A 25,846-nucleotide genomic window follows, 5' to 3' on the forward strand; every position below is an offset into this window, starting at 1 on the left:
TAAAAAAATGAAGTTGAAATTGCTTAATGTTGATGAGTTGATGTTAAAAACACAAGTAGTTTACTGATTCGTACTTGTATTTTTGTTTTTGATTTTGATTGTTTTCTAATCCTAATTCTGTTTGGGAGATGATCATATGATCATAATCAAAAATGACTAAAAATCAACGTTTTTCATTAAATAAAGTTTTCTATATCAAATAAATAGTTTTTATGAAAACCGATGTTCTTTTAAAACGTTCTATGCATCAAAGAATCCTGAAACATAAATTGCATGGCGTTTAATGTCAAACACGTAATAGACATGATGGGAGGATGCAGATGTTTGAGGAAAATCAGTGCCACGTCTGAAGAAGGGTGGAGCAAACGACAACACGACACGACAGCCTTCATCATCATCATCATCATCATCATCATCTTCTTCATCATCACACATCATCAGCACTGGGGTTAACAGTGAAGCGTTCGCGTCGTTCAAACGAGTGTGAACGCATCGGCTGGGAGAGTTGAGCAAACTAATCTAGTGAGTGAATGAATGAGAGCAGATCCCGCGCGGACGCAACGCGACGCTCGGTGACGTCACAGAACGCTGGACACACGGAACGATGACCGCGAGGAACAGAAGCAAGAACAACTCAAACTCGAACTCCAGCAGCGACAGAACCGTCGCGAGCCAGCAGCCTGATGACGCGGCGAGGAAAAGCCCGAGTAAAGTCGCTGTTAAAGCGGAGAACGCGCCGCTCGCCAGCCGCGGCTCCGGCTCCGGCGGGCTTACGATGATGAAGTGCGTGGGCGCGTTGTTTTACCTGGCGCTCGCGGCCGGAGTCGTGTTCGCGTCCGTGCACTTCCAGCGCGAGCTGTCGGAGATAAGACACGCGAGCGTCAGGCACGAGGAGTCCGCGATGAAGTGCGCGGCGGCGGCGCGCGAGGTGGAGTTCGCGCTCACACAGGTTAGTGGACTTCATCCAGTCGCGTTTCTGTTGGGGAAACAACATATAATGTAACAAAATATGCTCTAAGAGCGTTTGGGTTGCCATTAAGTTATACAAACGTTATTTTTTAATGTTTTCATAACAGCATTCAGTTATTAAAATGTTTTAAAAACGTTAAAGGAACATTGTATCATTCTGTAAAAAAAGTTATGGAATGTTGCTTTTGAATGTTTTCTGAACGTTCTAAAACAAAAACAAGTAGTAGCTAAAAAAAGCTCCAAGAATGGTGTATAATGTGTTCATTCGAACATTATTAAGGACCAGATAACTTTGAACAAACGTTCTACTAGAGTTACTGGAGGAGTAAAACTAAACGTTAATGGAACATTGCATTGTATCATTCTGCAAACGTTATGGAATGTTACTCTTGAATGTTCTCTGAACGTTCTGAAACAAGTAGTAACATTTAAAACGCATTAAATGAACGTCCAACTAAACGTTTCAGACAAAAGCTCCATGAATGGTAATGTTTACATTATTAACATTGAACAAACGTTCTGTTAGCGTTACTGGAAGAACGTTCCCTGTCAGCTGGAGCAACACTGGCTTAACTGAATAAACTTGATCAGTCAGATTCAGATGTGGTTTAGTAGAAGAGCTTGAGCTCATCATCTTACGTAACACACACACACACACACACACACACACACACACACACACACACACTAGCAGCTGTGGACAGGCGTTAATCCTTCCACACACAGCATTGTTTTCTAATTGATCACACAAGAGAAAGACCGTTTATGAGGATGATGTGGTCAACTGTGATTGGCTGACAGAGCAGCTTAAATGACTTTTAGCGTCCAACACAACAGGAAGTGGATCAGTATTTAGAGAGTGTTTGATTTAAAGAAGTCCAGGCATTTGTCTCATCCACACCTGTAATAGATCTGTTCTCGAGTGTGTGTGTGTGAGGCGCTGGATCAGATTCGTCAGGTTCCTCTGGCCCGGGGAAAGTGCTCTCGAGACTCTCATTGGCTGAAGTCAGATCAGCCGGAAGAGTGTTCAACTCTAAACATGCAGCATTAAAGCACCAGGGAACGACTGGCCTTCTCTACATCACAAGTCGTATAACTCGTAAAGGTTTGACATGAGGACGAGTTCATTGTTTTCATTTATATACCAAAAAAAAAAATCAGCCAAAACATGGATGTTGCATAGAGAATATAGCATAAGAGATGCAAATGATAATTTGCATCTCAGGTCTCTAGAGAGGCTTTTCTCTAAATCTACCAACCCAACCTACCTTTGGTTAACACTTTTAACTAATATAATGCACGCCTAAACCACAAAATATCTCTATAAAGATACTCCCTAGGAAACAAACAGATAAAAATGATTAAAACAACAATTTATTGTATTTATATATATATATATATATATATATATATATAATGTATGTACAGCTCTGGTAAACTAAAGCATAAGCATCATTATAAAAGGCTTCATGTCATCTACAGCTTTTATTATAGGTGAACTATTAAGTTATCAAACAATGGCACTTTTAGGTTTTGTTACGGTCGTCAAATCAATAAAAAAAACTGGTGTTGATTTCAAGTCAAACCAGAAATGTCTCACTCTTAGAAGAGAAGGTTCTATATGGAATCTTGAAGGGTTCCATCAGACACATCATATATAGAACATTTGAGGGGTTCCATCATGACATCATGTTAAGGGTTTAGCTTTTTAATTAAGTTTGTTTTAATTTTTCATTCGAATTAAATTGTATGAATTCTGCAGCTTTTAAACGTACTCGATCACTGGATAAAATATGAAATGACCCATTAAACATTATATTATTATGAGATCATTTAAAGTCCCCCTGTGGTGAAAATCCGGCTTTTAATGTTGTTTATGTCTATGTGGTGTTTTTAATATGCTTTAAGACAAACCATGTGGTGTTGACTTCCCTCTGGTAATTTTTATTTTTTTTTATTTTTTTTGTGTTCATCAGTGGGATCCATGACCCTCTGACTTTTGTCGCACTTGAACCACAAATACACAAAAATCTTTTAATGGATTTGAGGAGTTTTGTGGAAACTGAAATTAAAAAAAGTAACAAATCCTTCCTTTGCGGGTCAATTTGACCCCCATAGGAATGAATGGAATGCGAGGAATGCACATTGAAAAACCTAAAAATGCTCAATATTCAAACTAAAAATGGTAAAACTTGGCCAAAAAAATATTTTATAATGTCTACATGTGTATCTGAATGCATACTGAAAGAACTGACTTTAGGACCCAGCGGAACAGTGTATTTGTTCCATTAAGAATGTGCTTAAATTACTATGTATTTATTGATCAAATCTAGTAATTTAAAGTAAAAAAAAAATTGCATTAAAAAATATTATAAAAATGAAATAAAATAAGCTTTCTGGACTAAAAAAATTAAGGATAATTTTAGGGCTTCGGGTCATTTTGACCCGCGAGAGAAAGATGTTACAAACTGCGAGGGAGGGATGAGGGTTAAATCTGAGTGGAGAACCCTAGAGTTCTTTGTAAAACTGATGTTCTAGATCTCGAAGGCCTCTTTTTCCAAGGAAAAAAAAACGTTTAAATATGTAATTTTGGCGATAAATTAATTTTAAGCATATTCTTTAAAAAATATGTTCGTAGTGCCCGTTACATGTAGTGTTTCTAAAGAGTGATTTTTGAGTGATTGGCGGAGCTGGCGGTCGCCATTTTGGCAGCGTGTCACCGTACGTGTCTCCCAGATAAACGACAATGGGCAGAAGCGGATTAGTGACGTGACTCTTAACAGACAGCAGACAAACCACGCCCTTAATTATGCAATGTTTAAGGGTTAATATAATTTAAACGGATGAGTTATAAAAAAATCACCCTCCTCACAGTAGTCATGGAGGGCAAAATTAGCTATATAGACCAAAACCACCTTTTGCACCAAACATATTTTTTTCTGTGCTAAATTGGCCATTTAACGTGGGGGTTTATGGGATTGAGTCTCTTCTGCAGCCGGTCTCTAGTGCCCAGTGGATGAACTGCAGTTTAAGTCGTTTCTGTGTTGGTTTCTAGTAAAGTGAAGTCACATTCATTTATATAGCGCTTTTAATAATATAGATTGTTTCAAAGCAGTTTACAGTGATAATAAAGTTAAGGTTTCAAGAGAGAGACCGGAAGGTTTCCGCTTGGTTTTAAGGGATAAAATGATTGACTACGGGGGAGACTTTAAGGTGTCTTCAATCCTGAGTCGAAGCCTAAGCGTGTGCTCTTCTTCTGTCCCCAGATCAGGTCCATGCAGGCGTCTCTGGAGGATGTGGAGAGCGCGGTGGCCGGTGCCAGGGCTCAGCAGGAGAGCACCAGCCGCGCGCTGCAGAAGAGCGAGGCCGACGCCCGGCGCGTGGAGGAGGCGCTCCCGAAGCTCCAGAAGCAGCTCCTGCGGGACCTAGCGGAGGCCGTGCGCGAGTTGAAGGAGGAGCGGGAGCAGGACATGTCCTCGCTGGAGCAGCGCATGAGCCGGAGCGCGGAGGAGAGCACAGCCGGGTTTAACCGCGAGGTCCTGGAGCTAGGAGCTCGTCTGGAGGAGGCGGAGGCACCGGCGCTCCTTGTGCAGGAGCTAGCATCCGTCAGCAGTGCCGTGGCTAACCTCAACACTGCTAGCGAGGTGTGCGCGGGGAACGTGGGAGTGCTGCGCGAGCAGATCGCGTCTGTGAGCTCCGAGCTCCAGACGAGGAATGGGGAGGTGGCGTCGGTGTCGGAGGAGCTGGGCGCCGTGAGGACGCTAGTGCAGAGCGCCGTGGGGAGCCTGCGCGAGGAGGTTAGCGCAGCGAGAGCCGGTGTCCAGGCCGCGTCAGACCGGCTGCAGGACCTGAGCGAGCGGCAGAGCCAGGCTAGCGCCGAGACCCAGAGTCTGAGGGACGAGCTGAAGGAGGAGCTGGAGGAGCGGAGACTCGAGCTGGAGGAGCGGCTAAGGGCCGCGGAGGAGAGCCGGGACGCCGAGCTCAACGCACTCGAGACCAGGCAGAAAACGCAAGAGGAATCGCTAGCCGGCTGCAGGACCTCGGAGGAGACACTCAGAGCCCATCTGGAGGAGATGAGGAGCCGGCTGGGAGAGCTCAAGACCAGAGTAGCCGATCTGGCAGAGCTCGATCTGGGAGAGCTCAAGACCAGAGTAGCCGATCTGGCAGAGCTCAAGACCAGAGTAGCCGATCTGGCAGAGCTCAAGACCAGAGTAGCCGATCTGGCAGAGCTCAAGACCAGAGTAGCCGATCTGGCAGAGCTCAAGACCAGAGTAGCCGATCTGGCAGAGCTCAAGACCAGAGTAGCCGATCTGGAGGAGCAGAACCAGGAGCAGGAGACCGTTCTAGATGAAGAACCGCTGAAGGAGTGAGCCTGAGATCAGATACTGGAAGCTAAGCTTTCGTTCGGGATGATCGGGTGGTAGAAATGTGAAAAACAAGCTTTTTTTTAGGAATGATGAAGGGGTGAACTGCTGTTTCTTCTATCTATAAATACCTGCACTGTTTGTTTGTTTTTCACCAGCTCAGCTGTTTTTCAGGGTTACTGCACGTCTCAGTGACAGTTCAGTCTCTGAATGTATCAGGATGATAGCTGTTTTCCAATAAAATGTCTATATTCCTACCAAACAATGTTCATATCTTTTACCTGATCAAATGATCAATAAAACACCCAAAAATACATAAAATGGCAGTGTTAATATGAGAACATTTCACACATTCAAGTCATTTCCATAGAATTGTTTTATTTGTTTAATCACCACTAGGGGGCCTCAAGATTTGAAATAAGACAAAAGAAGCATTAAAATCAAGACAAATATAAAATAATTCATACCCTGTTTTTGTAATTCATTAAATGGATATATCAATATGAGTACATTTCAGGCAATGAGATTTATAAAACGGTTTCCAGACATTGATTCTTCTGATTATCCACGATAAAACTATGACCGCTTCACCCAACAACGGCTCTATGTATCACTACACAACACCCCTAGCAACCACTCTTAGCAACATAAACATGTTCTCATTGATTTTGTTCATTGAAGCTTACATAGTAGAGTATTGTGAGAGATCGAGTGAGTGAGTATATGCATTTACAGTAGATATCGCATTTTCCTTCAGGTCAGTTCTATATTCCTAATAGAATATCAGTTAGAATTTTCGTTGCGATATCTTGTCCTTTAACAGTACAGGGCTTCAGTTGTGTCTTGCTTCTCAAACCAAATTTAGTCCTTTCCATATAAACTGACTTCTCTACTGACTGAATCACTCATAAAGACGGTATTTGCCGCCATCTACTGGAGAATTAATGTAACTTCTGTTGCTGTTCACGGCCAGGGACTATTTCTTCCAGCGGAATGAAGGCGTTTAGTGATTTTACTTAATGAAAGTTGCACTAATGCGTATTTTTTTGCTTTAATATTTGCATTGTGTAGAAACCATTTTATAAAAGCCATAAGGTACTCGAGGGTAGTGCTGTATGGTAAATAAATCACAGCTGACTTCGAGCTGTGCCTAACAACCCCTTCAGTCTGGTACATTTTCCATGTTTTATTTGTTTAATCACCACTAGTAGTAAAACTACTTTGTGTAGTTATACCGAGGCCAAGCTGTGATTGCACAGTTGATTGTCATTAATCTAAACCCAGTAAATCATGAGTCGTGTCAATTCACTGGTGAAAAAGAGTGGAAGCCTGAAGGATGTTCATTTTGAATCCAGCAGTTTAATGCACAGAGACTAGGAGTGTCCCGTACTGTTGTGGGAAATTGAGGTTGTCAAAAGGAAACACAGACTTAATCCATTCAATCATTAAAGACGCTTGATCTTAACAGAGATTCAAACCTCTTCACTAAAACCAGAATGCTTCTAAATCTGTGGCTTTAGTCCTCCCAAAACATGTGGTGGCTCAGGCTCAAAAGTTTAATGTCAGAGAGAGGTGTTTTAATTCATGTCAGGTTGTCGAGGAACACCTTCTGACCTCAAATATCAGGAACACTGGGTCTGTCTAATAATACGAGGCGGTGGACTTACAGCAAGCAAACCTGGATCCCGGCAGTCGTATAACGCTCATTAACATTTGTGCATCAATTAAACAAAGTTACACATAGGTCCATAGTGGACAAAAATGTCCCTGTCAAAAAAACGGTCATAACATTTTGAAGCTTGAGAGCACAGACTTAAGTTTGGTCTCATTTTAAAGGAGACCCTTGGCAGATTATTGTTGAAGTAAAAAAAGTTTAAAAAGTAAAACGAAGCAAAAAAATATTATATAGGTTTCTGTTTATGAAAATGATTTATGAACATTATTTGATATAAAATATATATTTTATGAAACACGTTGAACTGATCAATCTGAAAATCAAAGCCATAAATATAAAGAAGTTGTGTTCCAAATTTGAGGTTAATATCTCGAAAAATGAGCTTTCAGTGAGAGTTTGTTTGGGCGCAATAGCAGATTTCCCCATTAGATGCAGTAAAACTCACTGGGACACACAGTGGCTGGGTTTGGGATTGCAGGAGAGTTTTTCTTTCACAAACGCAAATTTTATTTTATTACACACATACAAACCACACTCTGACATCCACACCAACACACACACACACACACACACACACACACACACACCAACACACACACACACACACACACACACACACACACACACACACGTATAGCTGCATAATTGATCAGAAAACGGGAATAAAGAGAGTTTTTGCTTCATAGGCCAAACCTGAGAAAATGGCACCATCTGGTAAAAAATATAAACAAAATTAAATTTTGAAGCTTGGCCAACAGAATGAAAGCTTCTTAACAAAGATTGCATCATTTTATAGTTAAATGGCCCTGGGATTAAAAATTGCAGTTTTAATGGGTTTCAATGGGGACATTTTTGTCCAAAAGGTCCTAAGAGATTTTGTGTTTCTAGTGCAAAATAGATTTGTTAAAGGAAATGGGGGTGAAATAGTAAAATTCCAATAAAATACACACCTGTGCCAAAATGTACGCAGTTGGCATTAACAGGCAAAATTATCAACAAAAAACGCCCTGAAAAAGACAAACATGTCCATATGGACAGAGAGGGGTTAAATCTCTTTTAATCTCTAAATTTATTTTATTTTTTCTAGACACAAAACATTTATTTTTAGACATTCAGCACAAGCTCCCTATCCAATCATAATATTTTTAATTGAGTGATTGAAGCTTGTTGGGTTTTAAAACATGAAGTATGTGATGTGTTCAGAGTAAAGATGAAAGTCTTGTACGGTTTCTGGTCGACACACTGTGGAACCGGTTGATATGTGGATGTGATGAATCATGCTTAAAATGATTGAAAAACAGAGAGAAGTCAGTTTCAGCCTCTTATGGCAATGCTCATCAAGTTTCCATTTATTTGATCAAAAATACAGAAAATCGGTAACATTTTGAAATGTTATGCAAACGTTTGACCGGTACTGTACTCTAACAGAAGGACGGACAAAAACAGTGAAATAGCAACATATTTTATAACCATTTCTTACACTATAGTCAATAAACTGTGATAATGTGAGAAAGGTGTCTGAAAAGGTGTTGGTTTGACTGTAGGTGGCGCTGTCAAAACACATGTCTGCCGGTTACGTGCAGGAATACAGTATTGTGAATGTGAGATTCGCCACGCTGTGATTGGCTGCTCACTCGATAAGTCCCGCCCCTCGCTCTTGCTGTGCGCACTCACGAATCGCCCTGAATGGACTGACTCAACACAGGTAGCCTCACTTCCTCTCGTCACGTTCCCACTTGAATCGAATCACATCACATCATGTGTTGGTGGTGTTGAACTCGTGGTTCAGGGCGTCGACTACCGCGTCGTCCTCCGGCTCTGGCTCTCGGCTCGTCATGTCTGCCGCCAGCAGGCCGATCCGCAGCGTCAGGTCGTCTAGTTTGGGCAGGAGGAGGGCGAGGTCCTGCCTGACGGTGAAGACTGTGGGCTTCAGGTCGTGTGTGAAGCTCAGGGTGCGGCGCAGCTTGGCTCGCCCGCTCTCCAGCGCCAAGAGCCGCTCCGCCAACTGACGGGTCTCCTCGGAGAGCTGGTACAGGAGTGTGTGTGTGCGGTCCAGTCTCTGGCCGCTGCTCTCGGCGCTGCTCTTCAGCTCGGACGCGCGGGCGATGCTGCCGGCCAGCAGGTCCCCGATGCGCTTCACCATCAGCCTCTCGGTGCGGGACAGCTCCTCCTCCAGGCCGTGTGTGTGTGTGAGCAGCGCCTCCAGCTCCGTCTGCAGGCCCGTCACGCGCCGCAGGTCCGTGCGGATGGAGGCCACGGCACGGGTCCGGCTGAGCTCGTCCCCCGCGGCCCGGGCCACGTCCTGCTGGAGCTCCTGATGCCGAGAGCTGAGGCCCGACACACACTCCTGCAGTCGAGACAGCTCCGCGGACAGAGCCGCAGTCTGGGCGGAGACCGGCGCCTGGGACAGCAGCGCACACTGCACACACACACACACACACACACACACACACACACACACACACACACACACACACACACACACACACACAAGAGAGAGGACACAAGTACACTTCAGTAAGAAAGAAGACCAGAAATTAAGCTTTTGCTAATAACATAAAAACACACTCACACACAGCATCGCAGACTGGGACACACACACACACACACACACACACACACACACACACACACACACACACACACACACACACACACACACACACACACACACACACACACACACACACACAGGATATTATTATGAAATGGTTGGCAAGTCTTAATCTCATGTTAACATCTATTGTTTATGTCATTTGGCAATACTAATGAAACAGATAAAGCTTAACCCCATTGACTTCCACTGTAAGTGTCTCACTGTAAGCCAGATCTGGGCTCATATTGATCAAAGACACCAGTGTTGGACTTGGGTCCTATCAGGTACAGTACATAGCAAATTGTATTCTGAAGCAATATTTTCAGATTTTACATACTTAAATCTTCATATTTGTGATATTTAACCCAGAGTGATATTTATTTTTATAAAGAGAATTTTTATTACCTTATTAAATGTATGCATCATCTTTCATGTCAAATTCTTACATTTGATCAATAAATTCAGTTATAATAATAAGACATTAGATCATTAGAGCGCCAAAAAAAAAACAACAACAACAGCGCCAAAGACGTCTATGGTCTCATTCCAGTCTAATTAGCACATTCCCAATTATTATAAGTTTACCGTGCTTGCAACTTCAACCCCCCCCAATCCCCCCCCGAAAAAAAACTCACCGGATCTACACGATTCGCATAAATGACATATTTTGATTAAAAATGGCGAATTTTGAGTAGTTTGCAGGCATCTAAATATGATTGAACTTCAGACATGGCTAACTAACTAGACAGGAGGGCCTGTACTGTTGCTTATGAATACCTGTCTATATGGGTCAAACTGGTTTACTAGTATTTCAGATAGATTGAAAAAAAAATGATAGCTCAGTTTTAACATCCGTAGCTGACAAAATATTGTGGGGAAAAGCTCCTTTTTTAAGCTTCATATGGTAGTAAAAAGCTAAAATAACTAAATATAACCAAGAGATTTTTATTATTTTGGGTCTGTACATTTGCCTTAGATCATTAAAATATGCGGGTCAAATTGACCCACGAACATAATAGTTATTTAGCATGTGTGTGTTAAAACTAGGGTTGGGTATCGTTTTCATTTGAATAATTCTGATTCTGCTTATGGATTTTGATTCTTATCGATTCCTAATTTCAATTCCAATTAGTCTCATTGCAAAACATTTAATTGTGGCTGATTATCATGAACAGAAATCAACAGGCTAAAGAACACTTACACAAGCAGCGTTTGCCTGTGGTCTAAAGGTCCCGTTCTTCATGTTTTTTTGAAGCTTTGATTGTGTTTACAGTGTGCAATATAACATGTGGTCATGTTTTGCGTGTAAAAAAACACAAAAAAAAAAAATTAGTATTTTTCACACAATTTACTTATCTGTATACCGCTGTTTTCACAGTCCAAAAACGGGCCGATGACTTCCTTGTTCTATGAAGTCCCTCCTTCAGAAATACGTAACGAGCTCTGATTGTGCCAGCGGTTCCTGTGTTGTGATTCGACAGCAGCTTATCGCACGTTGCCCGGAAAGGTCACGCCTCTTACCATAAATTGGAGATGCATGCGCTGATTGTTATTGTAAAAATGTCAAACATATTACCATATCAATTTGAGCCTGAATCAAACCCGGAGAACATAGATTGACTCCGGCATGAAAATAACAGCGTCTCGACGACATGACGACAAACACACTCTACAAACGATACTCTTCCTCTTCTCCGTGGGAGCTCAACAAGACCACGCCCCCTTTTTTGTGTATTCCTGTGGGCGGAGATTAGTCAAAAAACGGTTACGTCATTAAAAAAGGAACAAGAGGGACATAGTCCAAACCGGACGTTCACTGTAGGCTTTGAAAGGGGACTTCGGTTAAATAAAATATCTCGCTAGGCTTTGAACTTTGAGCTTTATAATTTTACAGGTATTATTTATGCTCTAACAGCAACATTACACACTAACTAAAGTTTGAGAAATGGAATCGCGAAGAACGGGACCTTTAAAAAATACCATAGAAAAACAACTAGCCTAATTAATATAAATTTCAAGAATGATTAAAGACAAGAAAAAAAGAACAAATAAATTATAAATCACAACAAAAGAAACAACTGAACAAAGATACAATTGAAATATAACTTAGAAATAAGACTGAAATATCAAATAAACAGTGTTATAAGATTTTCAGGAACAGAAACTGTAATCAAATGTAAAATAACACTGCATTTCATAAATAAAATATAGCTACAAAAGTTATTCAGTCAAGAACGAGTGAATTTTCTCTTTGTCTTCTGTTGTTTGATTAGTGTTATTATAGAGACGCAGCAGGAATATTAGTGCTGTCACTTTAAGAGCTGCACGGATCCAATATACTGATACACACAGAACAGAAAACAGCGGAAGACTCTCACGCTTGAACTGTTTAAAGTCATATTGAAATGCGCACACAGGAATCGATAAGAGGAATCGAAATTTTCATTTTATAACAAGTATCCGATTCCTGACCTCAAGTATTGAGATTTTCAAATCCCAACCCTACAGTCAAAACACATCAGAGTGTTGAAACATTGCATGTTTGTTCATGACCCTAAATGAGAAAAAGTCACAAAATTCAAAGAAAAAAACATAGGTTAACTGATATTTCCGACAGCTCAAAACACAAAACCCGCAGCAGTCCATGAGGGTGGAGAGTAGAGTATGTGCGGGTGCGGGTCCGGTTCCTCGGCTCAGATCTCGTTAGTGTGGGTGTTAGCCTGTGGTCTGAGGCGATCGCCTCCTCCGGTCATTCTTACTTCATGTTAACTACTGTAGTTAACTAATGTTAACTAATGAACCTTATTGTAAAGTGTTACCAGGAAATTAGTCATTTTTTGCTGGTAATCATCATTACGGCTGAAATGCTGTCGATTAAGCTAATAACCCTGTGCTGATGCTGAGCGGCCCACGGGTTGCTGGGCTCAGCTCTCGCCAGTGTTAGCCAGTGGTCTGAGGTGGTGTATCAGCGGCCGGTTCCTCCTGCTGCGCTCCTCCACGCTCTGCACCTGCTCCTCCAGCTCCTGGACTCTCCGGCGGGTGGCGCTGAGGAGCGCTCGGACCCGTAGCATCGAGCGCACGGCCTCCTCCAGCGCCGCCTCCTCCTCCTGCTGAGATCGACCGGCCTCCTCCTCCTCCCTCAGCCGCTCCTGTAGCCCGCGGACCTGCGCCGCTAGCCGCTCGAGCTGCTCCTGCAGCCGGGACACGCTGGAGTCCCTCCGCTCCGCTAGCTCGCGCACCCGTTGCAGCTCCTCCTCCTCGGTGCGCTCCAGCGCTCGTGTGTTCCCGCGCACGCCGTCCTGCACCTCCTGCAGACGCTCCTCCAGCTCCCGCAGACGCTCCTCCAGCGCGTTCACCTGCGCCGTCACCTGTGTGTGCGCACCGCGGGAGTGGGCGTGTAGCGCGCGGAGCTCGGCGCTCTGCTGTGTGTGTGTGTGGAGCCGGCGGGAGGACGAGTCCTGACGCTCCTGCAGAGCCGCTGACGTGTTGAGGGCGTGGACGACGGAGAGGCGCAGCTTCGATAGGAGTGTAGCGGCGTCTGAGGAGGCCTGGAGCTGCGGTCACAACAACACACACACGTACGCGTCATCGCTGAGCTAGCGCTAATGCTGCAACACAAGCCGCGTTTTCATTACTGATTTTTCTAAATGTTGATAAAAAACTATTGCGAAATGACGCCGTTTCTATTAATCAATGTTATGCAACTAAAGCGCAATTTTTTTTCTGCTGTAACACTAGCTGCGTTTCCATTACAGATTTGTGCAATACTTTTACGACATTTTCTAAATGTCAATTAAAAACTGTGGCGAAATGCCAGCGTTCCTATTAACCAATGTTTAAATACTAAAGAGTAATTTTTTCCTTTCGTGATAATCATTCCAAACATCATGGTGATGGATGTTGGTAGGTTTAAGTATATCTCAGCCACCGCACTAGCCATTATTATTAATGGAAGCTAATGCTGTAACACAAGCCACGTTTCCATTACAGATTTAAGCAATACTTTTAAAGTTCTTCAGTCAAAAGTGAGCGATTTTCTCTTTTTCTTGTGCTGTTTGGTTAACATTAAATACACAGGAGATTAACCATTTAGAGCTCGTAATCAGTGGCAACACTTTGTGATCACTACGGAACTTAAAGGTGCAATTAGAGATTTCTGAGATTTTTCAAATCAGCCCAAACAAACACGCCCCTCCCTTCATTGCTCCGCCCCCAAAATGCACAACCATGCAAATGAAAGAGTGAATGTTTCTTTATCAAAGCTGATCCAAAAGAAAAATAATGTTTCATGAAAAATACAGTGAAATTCGACGGTAGTCTCCAGCAGACTCCAGACAAACAGTAGCCTGGTTCCCATTACAGATTTGCGCAAAACTTTTGCGATATTTTCTAAATACATCAGGTGACTGTAAATGTGCAAAAACTGTTTCCATTGCAGTTTTGCAAAATATTCCTTTTTCAAATTGCCTGTAAAACCACCTCGTGCGAGTGTAAAAACTTTTTTGTAATATATGGAGTTTATGCGAAATTGACTCGTTTCCATTGGGCGTATTTTCAATTCACAATTTCAATTTGAAGGGTAATGGAAAGGCGGCAGCAGTCTGAGAGACAGCAGACATACGCACTGCAAACACTAGTACAGTAACTCCTTTACATTTCATTTTAACTTTACAGGAGTTCATATTTAAATATTTACACAATCCTGAGTTTTTTTCCTCACAATTTTCACAAATGCAACTTTATCACTCAATTCTGGGGGGGGGGCAAAAAAAACTGATTCTTTTATGTTTTATTCTGCTGCGTAAACAAGCTTCCATAAGGCTGTATTGTTTATTTTTTAGTTTATTTTTAGTTTATTTTTTTCAGATTAACAAATTAAACGTTAATGTCAAGTAACCCAAATGGGTTTGTTTTGTGGAAACGGTGTAAATGTTTTTGAAGAATATATGAAACGAGCACAAACTCAACTATGAGATTAGTATTTAGAGTGCATTTACTGGATTACACACAAACCTGCTGTGAAACTTCAGTCAGTTTCTCGTCGAGATCCTCAACCCTGCGGCTCTTCTCCTGCAAATACTCGTACTTTTCCCTCATTTCTGCTAGTGTTGCGCTCTGCTGGAGATGCAGCCTGTGGAGGACAGATGAAAGCACACTTATAGAGAGGAAAGCTGATGTATTATTATTATTATGAGTGAGTGAGAGAGAAGTGAACTGACCACGCGATGATGACGGAGAGCGCGAGACACATCAGACTCACGGAGAACTTCACGTCAGCTCTGAAACTCTCTCTGATAACGGGCTCTTTCTTCTTCTCAACGGCACTGAAACTCTCTTTCTTCTTCTCATCGGCACTGAAACTCTCTTTCTTCTTCTCATCGGCACTGAAACTCTCTTTCTTCTTCTCATCGGCACTGGAACTCTCTCTGATAACGGGCTCTTTCTTCTTCTCATCCTCACTTCTCCATTTCTCTCCGTTCTGCTGCTTGTTGTTTGAACTCTTCTGTCGGTGTTTTATGTCGCTGATCTGCATGTTTGAAGAGCAAGCGTTAAATCAGTGCAGTTCAGTGCTAAAGACGCTCTTGAAAGTGTGTAGCTGTGAGTCTAGAGAGTAGATGTGATTCTCTGTTGTATCTGTTATATCTTCCTGTGTGTTTTCCCCATCAGATGCTGGGAGTTGTGGGAATCGCCACGCACGCAGCAGTTTCGCTGAAACAGAATTAGAAACAGCAGAAGCGCGAGTGACTCACTGACGGTACTCGAGTGGGCGGGGCTTATACGAATATAAGTAATATGTTTTTAAAACTTTATTATAAATTGAACTCTATGCTGTTTACATATTCAGTAACTATTCAAATTAGTTAACGTAATTATTTAGCTGTGTACATTATTTTGATTACACAGCATATACATACAGTCGGCAACGCGTCATAGTTGGGGGGCGTGGTCGGCGTGGGGGAAAACACCGCGAACATCATAGGTGCGTTCCATTCCATTCGACCGTAAGTGGACTGCGAAGGGGACTTCACAGGGTATTTCGCCATCTTAAGTGAGATTCCAATCCGAAGGGAATGAACATGTTCTGTTCGAAGGGCACTGCAAATTTATGAACGGTTGGGGTGATTAATGTAGCTTTAGGCCTATTATATGATTTTAAATTAGAAAGGAAAGTAAATTTAAAAAAAATATTCAGTTATATCATAATCTGCTTGATCCTGTTGTTGCCTTTCTTTGATGACGTTGCAGGGCATTCCAAATGAGTGATTATTGTCAGCGAAGTCCACTTCAACTGATGTACCGTGTTCAGGGAGTAGGGAGCAGTGAACACTGCGTAGGGACCCTGTCAAATGGTACGCACCTAAAGTGTTCTGGTGTGACTCGCGCACAGTCTTCACACGGACGCGCGCTTCAATCCGTTGCGGAGACTCTATTCGTTACGGTGAAATCACAAAACATAATGCACAAAAAAACGTGTCCCTGCTTGATATACAACCACTAATAAACAATCGGTTTTGATGAGGGGGAAAAAAACTAGTGCGGATTAGAACCCAGAGCCTCTGACACGCTTGGCAAAATTTCTGGACCATTCACGTTATTTTCATTTCACGAAAATGTCATTTTCAGAACATTTCATTTAATTGAAAGGAGGGTTTCATTTGTCTGTCCAAAATAATGATTTGTCCACTGCATATGTCACAGGCAAGTTAAGAAACAATTGTATATTGTTTGCTTTGTTCATTCATTATTACATTAACAGTTAAGCTGACTGAACTCCAACTAAATAAATAAATGGGACCGTCCTTTCAATTAAATGAAATGTTCTCATTAATTTATCATTTATTCATTGATTATATTGTTTAATTTATGAATTGATGTCTTCACTTTTCTGTACTCGTGACTTGGAAACACCTTACGTGGTTAAATAATTGGTAAAAATTCTAAATGTATTGGATGTGTGTGTAAAAAGTGTGTGTAACACTGAATAAATGCTGATCAATAAACGAATGCAGTGCCTTCCTGGCCATAAAAACAATACAATTCACTTTAACCATTTGAATTAAGAGGGTTTATTTGTTTTGCAGCATAGAATAAAAAAATAAAAAAAGAATAAAAGCCCATATTCAATCTGTTCATTATATAAAGTGATCGAGTCTCTTCTGAGAATTTGGGTGAATGAGTTTCAATGGACGGACAGACATCTCTCAGATTTCGTTTAAAATATCTTCATTTGTGTTCCGAAGATGATTGAAAGTCTTACAGGTTTGTAACGACATGAGGGTGAGTAAATTATAACATTATTTTTTTCTCTACATTTTTGGGTGAACTGTCCCTTTAATTATGCGTGCTCGAGCGCTAGCAGAGCAGCAGCCGTGACGTCACGGGCAGCGCGAGTTCCACGTGACGTCACAGACCGAGTTCAACAGCCGTTATCAGACTCGAGATTCACTAACGGACAAAGTGTTACAAACGCTATAAAACAATATAAATTGAGTTACTTTGACGGAATCTTCAGCTCAGCTCACAGTAGTTCAGTCCGGACGAAGTTTGCAAACGCAGTTGACCGCTACAACAGCCAGAGACTGTGTCAATCCGACATCATGTTCAACTTCTCACTGGAGCTGAAGATCTTGTTCGAGCCGCAGAGTTGCGCTGCTGTGTTCGCTGGGAGAAGGCTGGACACAACTGAGGCTTGGGAAGACCACACAACAGGTACTGAGTTATACACATCAGAACTGACACACACATAGACATAAATGGCAGGACTTGTGTGTGGCACAGCATTGGTGCTGTCACTAATGCCTTCTTTTTAACAACCTGTCCCGGGAAATTTATACACTCTCCCAAAATGTCCCAAAAGATGTTTTGTGATGTTTTCAAAAGGCTATGTGAATATGTGTTCAAACAGCGCGCGCGCACGGCAGAGAGGGAGAGAGCGAGAGACCTTGACAGCTCTCCCTTTTTATAACTCTCTTTTTACTTTAATAATACAAGCAAAATTATACTTGCAAGGATATGTACACAGAGGACATATTTAGCAGAGTGTGTTATTGTGCTGTAGCTGGCATGTTTAGGACAGCTGACTCCTGAAGTGTGTGATGTTCTTCATACTCTGTGTGTTGGTCAGTTCACAGCAGTGACAGAAATCATTTTTCCCCAACACGTTTCAATTGATTTTTTACATTTTATGGACAGTTTTACCTTTATAAATTTAAACCTAATTTTAAGCATGCACCACCTTTTGTATGAATTTCATACATTTAATGAAATTAAATTATAATAATAAGACACAATAGGGCTTTTACCAATAAAATTGCATCAACAAAATCTTTGCAATGGAGAGGAAACTCAGAGTCTGCATCTGAAGTGGCATTTAAATGCATTTACACAGACTGTTTGATGACAAATGAAGAACCTGCAGTTATGCATAAATAATGTTTTGATGTTTTAAACACAAAACGTTGAATATTGATATTTGAAATGATGTAAAACATGAAAAGGTACTTTAAATGTAAGATTAAAACTGCCGGTATGAGGCAGCAAGTCACTGTTAATGAGTGAGTAATTGAGATTTAAACTGATTCTTCAAAAAGCTGATTCATTCAGTGAGGAAACGCCTCGCTGTGTTTCTCAGAGACTAATACAGCGCTGTGGCTTCGGTTTCAGCTGCTTTAGTTGGTGAAATAGAGCTTAAACAGGCAATATGCTGTCTTAAATGTACTTAATATGAACTTCTTGTTTATTAAACTTGTATAAAATCAAAATCACATTTTGTTATCATGCTAATATCTGGAGAAAAACTGCACTCTTTGTGTGATATTATATTAGATGAACTAGCCTATATTAAGTGATATAAACCGACTACATCACGTAGTGTACACTCTATGGGTGTGTGAGGGATATAGTTTGGTATTAAACAAGCTGGGTAAATTTTGCTTCACTTTGCTCAGAAACTGCCGGCAGGACTTACAGAAAACCGCATCACTGGATGCACTGTATCCCAACATGCCGAATCTCTCATACCAGCGATATTAACGATACAACGATATTACTGTGAATGGAAATCGTTGCACATTATATGACCTTGAAAGGTTTAACAAAAAAATAAATACTAGTCTCATGCATTCTTCATTTCAGGACAAAGAGATGGAGAAAGTGTTGGTTTGAGTCTGGAACCAACAAAGGGATATAACTCTAATATAATGAGCTCAACGTGATCATATTCTCTGATGATTTCTCCTGTGTTTTCAGGCTCTTCTCTGGATCTGATCATCCCTCTGGTTCTGGTTCCTCTGGGTCTGGTCAACACTGGACTCTTGTTACGGTTTCTGTTTAAGAAGCTTCAATCTCGAGGTAAAACTCCTTAAATACTTTACATGGAGAAACTCTCCATTTATACCGAGTTTAAAACCGATAGATTTCTTTGACCTGTTTCCCACTTTCCGGCACCACCTATAGGCTGCAATGAGACATGATACAGATACTTGATGTGTATTTATTTATGCATTTATTTATTATATCGGCAGCTTTGACATTCCATAGTGGAAAACGTGTTGATTTAAGTGAAGAATATGTCGTTTTACATGCTTGCTGTTATATACGGTTCAAAAAGGACAAACTTGTTGTACATTCAGTTCTACACAAACGCAACTGATGCGCACACGCAAGACTAGATCGTTATTTAAATGGTTAGCATAAATGTACAATGTGAAACCGGTTTGATTTTGTAGTGGCAAACATTTTTAAATCACTGAATAAGAGACAGACATGTGCCAATTGTCTTTAGAGATTATTTATTCCCTTGCAAGGAAAGGTCAGCGGCGATCATACAGTCACACAGAGAAGGAGGGCATCCTTTCTTCTTTATAGTTCACTCCCTCTATGCCATCATGAACAACATGTCCCATAACTAACACACTGCTGATCTACTAGCCTTGAGTAAAGGCCCTTTCTCTCAGTCATACATTAGTCACACATTTCTTATTGTCCAGTCACGATTTCTAACATTCTATGAGCATCCATATTTTGTATTACAAACTTGAAAAGTATTAATTTTAGGTACATTTAGAACAAATAAAAAATGTGTGATTAATCGCGAGTTAACTCATGACAATCGTGTGATTAATCACGATAAAAAATGTAATCGATTGACAGCCCTATTATTTATATTACACTTAGTGTAGTATTCAATGTTAAAACGGAGAAAAGGGTTTTAAATGAGGCAAATTAGAGTCATTTTGTGGCCAGAAAAATAATTTCCATTTGTAATGCCATTGTTTACCCACTAGGAGCCTGTGTGGCATTAGTCTCGCTGCTCAAAAGAGTATTGCAGGTCATAACTGCTTATTTTTAGGTTTTGCATTTGAATAAATATTCAAACATGATCAAACACTAGATTTTTCAAATGATACATTTAAAAAAAAAAAAAAAATTGTATCCTATTATATTTTAATGATACTCGTATAAGCACACAAAAGTGAATATTAATGAATGCAAGAAAATACTGAATTTAACCCAAGAAAAGTCATAAATAGTGCTAAAAAAACAAACTGCATTCAACAAAACATGTTTTCCTTATATATGTTCCCCCCACCCAAAAAAATAAATCTCACTCCAACCTGTACTTAAAAGTGGGCAACCCTGCATATAGTGTCCTATTATTGTAATTGAATTTATTGATCAGATTTAAGAATTTGGAATGAAAGATGAAGCATACATTTAATAAAGTTACAGGGGAAATGCCCTTTATAAAGGTAGAAAAGTGTATTCTGATAAGGGTGTTTTCCAACAGTGATGTAATGAAACAGTGACAATGTTAGTGTGAAGCGAGTAAAGCCTCTGCTTAGGCTATTAACATATGTAGCCCCCCCCAGCCTTCCAGAATTAAAAATCTAACTATCTTACTATTAAAATACCATCAGTAAATGATGGCCGTTTTACCACCTCCGCCTTCTTTCGAGCCAGGAAAAACCCTGCATGGCCTAATTTTCATTTGAAAGTGAACTACTCCTTTAAGGCCTTTTATTAGGAGAACATTATTTAAGACATTTCAAGATGAGCACCCGCCGGGGCCACCTGTCATCATAACATCGTAATATACATCATATACATAATTCACCTGTTGTATGGCTAAAAGTACCCAATTTTTCATTTCAACATAAAAATAGTTTTGACTGCAAATGTCACGTCCATAATGCTGGATTTGTCCACCAACACCAACACCAATGCTGTATGTTTGACTTCAGTCATAAGTCATAGTGTTCACAGCGGCTTCGAGATGTTGCTCGACTCCACCTCTGCTATTGTGCAGGCCTTCAGCATGGAGGATCGAGGAACACAGCAAGCCGCTTGCCAGCTTTATTTAAAGGCAAGAAGCTGCAGCAGAAAAGAGAAAAAAGAATATAAAAAATATGCAGAACATAATTTAAATTACATAAATAACAGAATTGATGTTTTTGGGTTAACTTACTCATATTGCTCCAACAGTGTTACTTACAAACCTTCTTAAAATAAACTAAAACTTAAAGTAAAAGTAAATGTAAATTTGATCAATAAAAAAATAACAGATGCATGGTGATATCTGTGAAAAATATTGTGAGTAAATGGATATGAAGTTATTTAATGAGCTTCCTCAGTTCAGCTGTGTTCCCTTTCTGCAGGAGTGCTGAGCTCGTGGAGCTTCTCCTCTGTTGTAGAGGGTTATTTTGTTGCTGCTGAAATCACAGATCAGATTTTTTCATCAATATTTGTTTACCATTGAGACTGAGCTAGTTTCAGACAATTTAAGCGCTCCATGTACTAAGTGACGTCACCGATTAACAGCACATATGTTAATGTTGAATAATACATACGTTTATGTTAAATAAATGAGCTCACTTCCAAGCAAAAACCTTTACAAAACTATTAAAAACATCTCATCTACACATAAGATGTGATTAAAAGCCCAAACCTTCATAAACAAAAGCTCAAGCTATATAGTTAGCTACCTCTTCTGAAAACGGTTGAGATGCTAATGGATTTTTTCGAAGACAATAAACTATTTCTATAAAGTTAATATTCAACAGAAGCATGTCAATTACAAGCAAGAGAAGCGTCAGGGACATTTGTGTGTATCATTTGTGTGATTTAAGAGATTAAACTCACCTGAAAGCAGTGAAAACACCACGAGAGAGGGAGTTTTGCTGCTTGTCAGTTGCAGCCGCCCCGTCTCCATGGCAACTCTTGCGCCGCGCCAGTGTTTGAAGGCATTTCGGACGTTCACGCGCATTAAAACACGTCAAGTCACGCACGCAGCATTTACAAACATAAAAAAACTAAAATTAGAACATTACATGAATAAAAATCTCAATAATATTAAATCATGTATTTAAAACTCATTTTGAAGTTCTATAAGCCCTTCATAGGATAAGATCCTGCACGTGATAGTGGGACAGTTGTGGCATCTTTATAATTTAATGTGCCTAATGCGCCATTTCTCAACCACAATCGGCCCAGCTCTACACAGCCAAAACCTAGCCAAATCTGGCAGCCATTACTGGGCCAGAGCTGCCGAGAGAGCCGACACTCAGCCGAGTGAGTGAGCCGATACTCAGCCGAGTGAGTGAGCCGATGCTCAGCCGAGTGAGTGAGCCGACGCTCAGCCGAGTGAGTGAGCCGACGCTCAGCCGAGTGAGTGAGCCGACGCTCAGCCGTACCTATCAAGAGAAATGATCCATCTGCATTAATTTCTCTTTTATCATGCTTAGAAATCTTGGCTTGCTCAAAACTTTTTGTCTTTAAATGAAGTCAAAACTGAGGTGATAGTTTTCGGCCCCACTGATAATTTTAAGACCACCACCATCGATTTGAGGAGCTTATCTGCATTCAGATCTACGCATGACAAACTAATATCTTCGGTAATTGGATCTAGTTTCTATCAACTCCGTCTTTTGTATCAAATTAAACACTTCCTATCTGACAAAACTCTAGAGATGTCTGTTCATGCTTTTATTACTTCCCGTTTAGACTACTGCAACTCATTGTATTGCGGTATTTCCAAGTCACAAATCGCTCGCCTTCAACTGGTCCAAAATGCTGCAGCAAGATTTATTCGCAAAAGTCGTAAATATGATCACATGATGATAATGATACATTTTATTTATATTGCGCTTTTCTCCAACCCAAAACGATACAAAAACAATATACAGTACCAATATATATATATATATATATACATATAAAGAGATTAAAAATTTTAACATTACAAAATTTAATGACAGTACATTTCAAATACCTAAAAATGGTACATTAAGTGGTTTTGTTCAAGTCAAAAATATTACTTAACATTAATGAACCAACCTACATACAATAAAACTACATTTTTTGGGGGGTTAAATCAAGCAAGAATATCACTTCAAAGTAACAATTGCAGGTCACTACACAAGTTAAACTGTACATGATCTAGACTCTAGATAAATGAAATGCAATCGCAGCAGTAAGTCAGGTGAATGCTTATATTTATTTCTTTGGTTTCAATTTTGAACATGTTGCAGTTCTTTTTAAAAAGGTATACATTTTGATATAATTATAAAATGATATAACATGATTTGATACTGTATATTAGCAGAAATTACACATTTTTCACTTTAGCAACAAAGTGGAGACCCTCTTATCTGTAATGAAAGACCAATCTTATGGGTTGTGGTCTCTCAGACATTGGCCAATATCAGTAAAAAAAAAAAAACATTGTTTCCCAGATTTTTTTTTTACATCCTTACACTTTTAGACAGGTGATGCTTGCAACCCGACCATAATCCATTGGCCGACAAGATTAGAATGTTATATTCTAATTAAATCAGAATGTATGTATTTCTCAATACTTATCACTGTTTTAAAAGCTCTTCACTCCGTTGTCTTAACCAACTTTCAGCTTCACTGCAGTAAATTTCACATTCAAAACACATTAAAACTACCAAAACACATCATTCATGTCTCAAAATAAGTCAATCTTTCAGAACACTAGTAAAGGTTTCACCCAACAAACAAAATTAAAAATACAAATCAAAAAACACAAACAACAGGCAGTAATATGCACTATTTTCTGCTGTTCAGAATTCAAGGCAGTTTATTTTACATCGTTCATGTTTACATTAATGTACAAAATTATTTCCTTTTGTATAGATGGTGATGAAAATGAAAGACTAAGACTAGTGTAGGTGTTTAGTTACATCGTAATTGTTATGATAGGTTTTTTTTAGATTCAGAATATATTTCAATGTGGTAAACGGTATAAAAATATTGCAAATTTCAGTCTTATTCATTTTTGTTTGAGTTGAAATGTTTTTAACTTAAATATAACAGTCTTGGAAATAATATGTAAGCATGTGCAAATTGGCCTGTACAGTAAATCAAGTTCTGCTGGTCTTTGTGTTTAAGTGAGAAATGAATTCATGTAAATTGAAAGATCTCAGTTTAGCCGGAGACTGATCTTGTGATCACTGTGTGAAGAGTTTTGAGAAGGTATTAATCTTTCAGTTTAAACAAAAATGAGTACTGTAATGTAAACATTGACCATGTAACATAAAATGCTGTGAATTCGGAACAACAGAAAACAGCAGAAATATTTTATAATGCTCCAGTTATTTGTGTTTTTTGTATTTTATGAGTGACAAAGTGTGTTTGTTGGGTGAGCTTTACTAGTGTTCTGGAAGAATGAGTTGATTTTAGACATGAATGAAGTGTTTTGAGCGATGTATTGCGTTTTGAATGTGAAATTAACTGCAGTGAAGCTTAAGGCTGGTTATGAGTACTGAATGAAGAGTTTTGAAAAAATTACCAAAGTATTGAGAAATGTGTCCTAGCGACTGTAAAAAGAAATAAAAAAATCCAAACAAACAAAACTGTATTTGCAGCTGTAAATGGATATTCTAACATAGGTAGTTTCATGTGTATGTAGACTCTTGTGTGTGGATTGAGTTGCTGCACATCCCCCACACGCAATTTACATCTCAATACAGTAAAGCTTGAAGGTGTGTGTGTGTGTGTCATGGAGAAACCGGCCTACAGATCTCACAACTCTAACAATACAGTTACCAATGTCCAAGAATCTGTGGAACTTCTCAAATAAACTAGAATAAACTAGAGAAAACGCTGGGATTTACTCTGACAAATTAAATTACAGGTTTTTACAGTCGCTAGGACACATTTCTCAATATTTAGGTACATTTTCAAAACTCTTCACTCAGTTCTTCATTTCACATTCAAAATGCACTGACACTTCCTTCATGTCTCAAATCCCAACTCAATCTTCCAGAACACTAGTAAAGGTTTCACCCAACAAACACACTTTGTCACTCATAAAACAGAAAAAACACAAACAACAGGAGCATTACACATTATTTTCTTTGGCAAATTGCTTTTACAAAACAAGAATGGCACTACTCTACTGTTTTTAATTCACTGCAGTTTAATATTAGATTTTAGAATTAGAATATTTATTTCAATATGATATTACTGTGGAAATGTTGCAAATTTCGGTCTTATAATTTTTTGTTGTTAGGTTTTGAAAATAAGTTTAACAGTTTTAAAAAGAGTATGTAAACGTGCAAATTATCCTGTATAGAACATAAAATTCTGTAAGTGTTTGTGTTTAAGAGAGAAAATAATTCATGTAAATGTAACAAAATGCATCCGATGACATTGTTCAAAGCAGTGATCCACAGTTTAGCTCATATAGACGGATGGTGTGATCACACGCACACACACACACACTGTTGTATTTTCTCTCCATTAGATTATCATCAGTTCACACACACACACACACACACACACACACACACACACACACACACACACACACACACACACACACACACACACACACACACACACACACACACACACTGTTGTGTTTTTTCTCCATCAGATTATCATCTGTACACACACACACACACACTCACTGTTGTTTTCTCTCCATCAGATTATCATCAGTTCACACACACACACACACACACACACACACACACACACACACACACACACACACACACACACACACACACACACACTGTTGTGTTTTTTCTCCATCAGATTATCATCTGTACACACACACACACACACACACACACACACACACACACACACACACACACACACACACACACTGTTGTGTTTTCCCTCCATCAGATTATCATCAGTTCACACACACACACACACACACACACACACACTCACTCACTGTTGTGTTTTCTCTCCATCAAATCATCA

General features: G+C 40.0%; 2 protein-coding genes across 4 annotated transcripts; one reads left to right on the forward strand and one right to left on the reverse strand.

The window, feature by feature from the left end:
* The first annotated feature begins 315 nt into the window (after positions 1 to 315).
* Positions 316 to 5,595, forward strand: ckap4 (cytoskeleton associated protein 4). Its single transcript, XM_077209386.1, has 2 exons — positions 316 to 949; positions 4,236 to 5,595. Exons 1-2 carry the CDS (start codon positions 605 to 607, stop codon positions 5,337 to 5,339), a joined length of 1,449 nt encoding a protein of 482 aa, XP_077065501.1. The 5' UTR covers positions 316 to 604; the 3' UTR covers positions 5,340 to 5,595.
* Positions 5,596 to 8,320: 2,725 nt separating this feature from the next.
* Positions 8,321 to 15,343, reverse strand: ikbip (IKBKB interacting protein). 3 transcript variants are annotated; one of them, XM_077209436.1, is made up of 4 exons: positions 15,039 to 15,308; positions 14,824 to 14,978; positions 14,618 to 14,735; positions 8,321 to 9,427 (listed from the first exon to the last, which is right to left on the reverse strand). In XM_077209436.1, the coding sequence occupies exons 1-4, from the start codon at positions 15,135 to 15,137 to the stop codon at positions 8,765 to 8,767; spliced, it is 1,035 nt and encodes a 344-aa protein (XP_077065551.1). In that variant the 5' UTR covers positions 15,138 to 15,308; the 3' UTR covers positions 8,321 to 8,764. The 3 variants fall into 3 exon arrangements, with proteins under 3 accessions (XP_077065551.1, XP_077065549.1, XP_077065550.1); XM_077209434.1 differs by having other exon boundaries at positions 14,824 to 15,343; XM_077209435.1 differs by lacking the exon at positions 8,321 to 9,427 and adding an exon at positions 10,532 to 13,158 and having other exon boundaries at positions 14,824 to 15,308.
* Between the last annotated feature and the right edge of the window lie 10,503 nt (positions 15,344 to 25,846).

Source organism: Siphateles boraxobius, unplaced genomic scaffold, assembly GCF_051911475.1.
Source record: "Siphateles boraxobius isolate OS27281-9 unplaced genomic scaffold, OSU_SipBor_1 61, whole genome shotgun sequence".
Classification (NCBI taxonomy): domain Eukaryota; kingdom Metazoa; phylum Chordata; class Actinopteri; order Cypriniformes; family Leuciscidae; genus Siphateles; species Siphateles boraxobius.

Excerpts from the sequence above, each read along its gene's own strand:
- ckap4 (XM_077209386.1), top strand. The coding sequence starts at position 605 with ATGACCGCGAGGAACAGAAGCAAGAACAACTCAAACTCGAACTCCAGC. Across the intron at positions 950-4,235 it reads TGGAGTTCGCGCTCACACAG|ATCAGGTCCATGCAGGCGTC; the intron begins GTTAGTGGACTT and ends TTCTGTCCCCAG.
- ikbip (XM_077209434.1), bottom strand. The coding sequence starts at position 15,137 with ATGCAGATCAGCGACATAAAACACCGACAGAAGAGTTCAAACAACAAG. Across the intron at positions 14,736-14,823 it reads CTCTCCGTCATCATCGCGTG|GCTGCATCTCCAGCAGAGCG; the intron begins GTCAGTTCACTT and ends TGTCCTCCACAG. Across the intron at positions 9,428-14,617 it reads TGACTGAAGTTTCACAGCAG|TGTGCGCTGCTGTCCCAGGC; the intron begins GTTTGTGTGTAA and ends GTGTGTGTGCAG.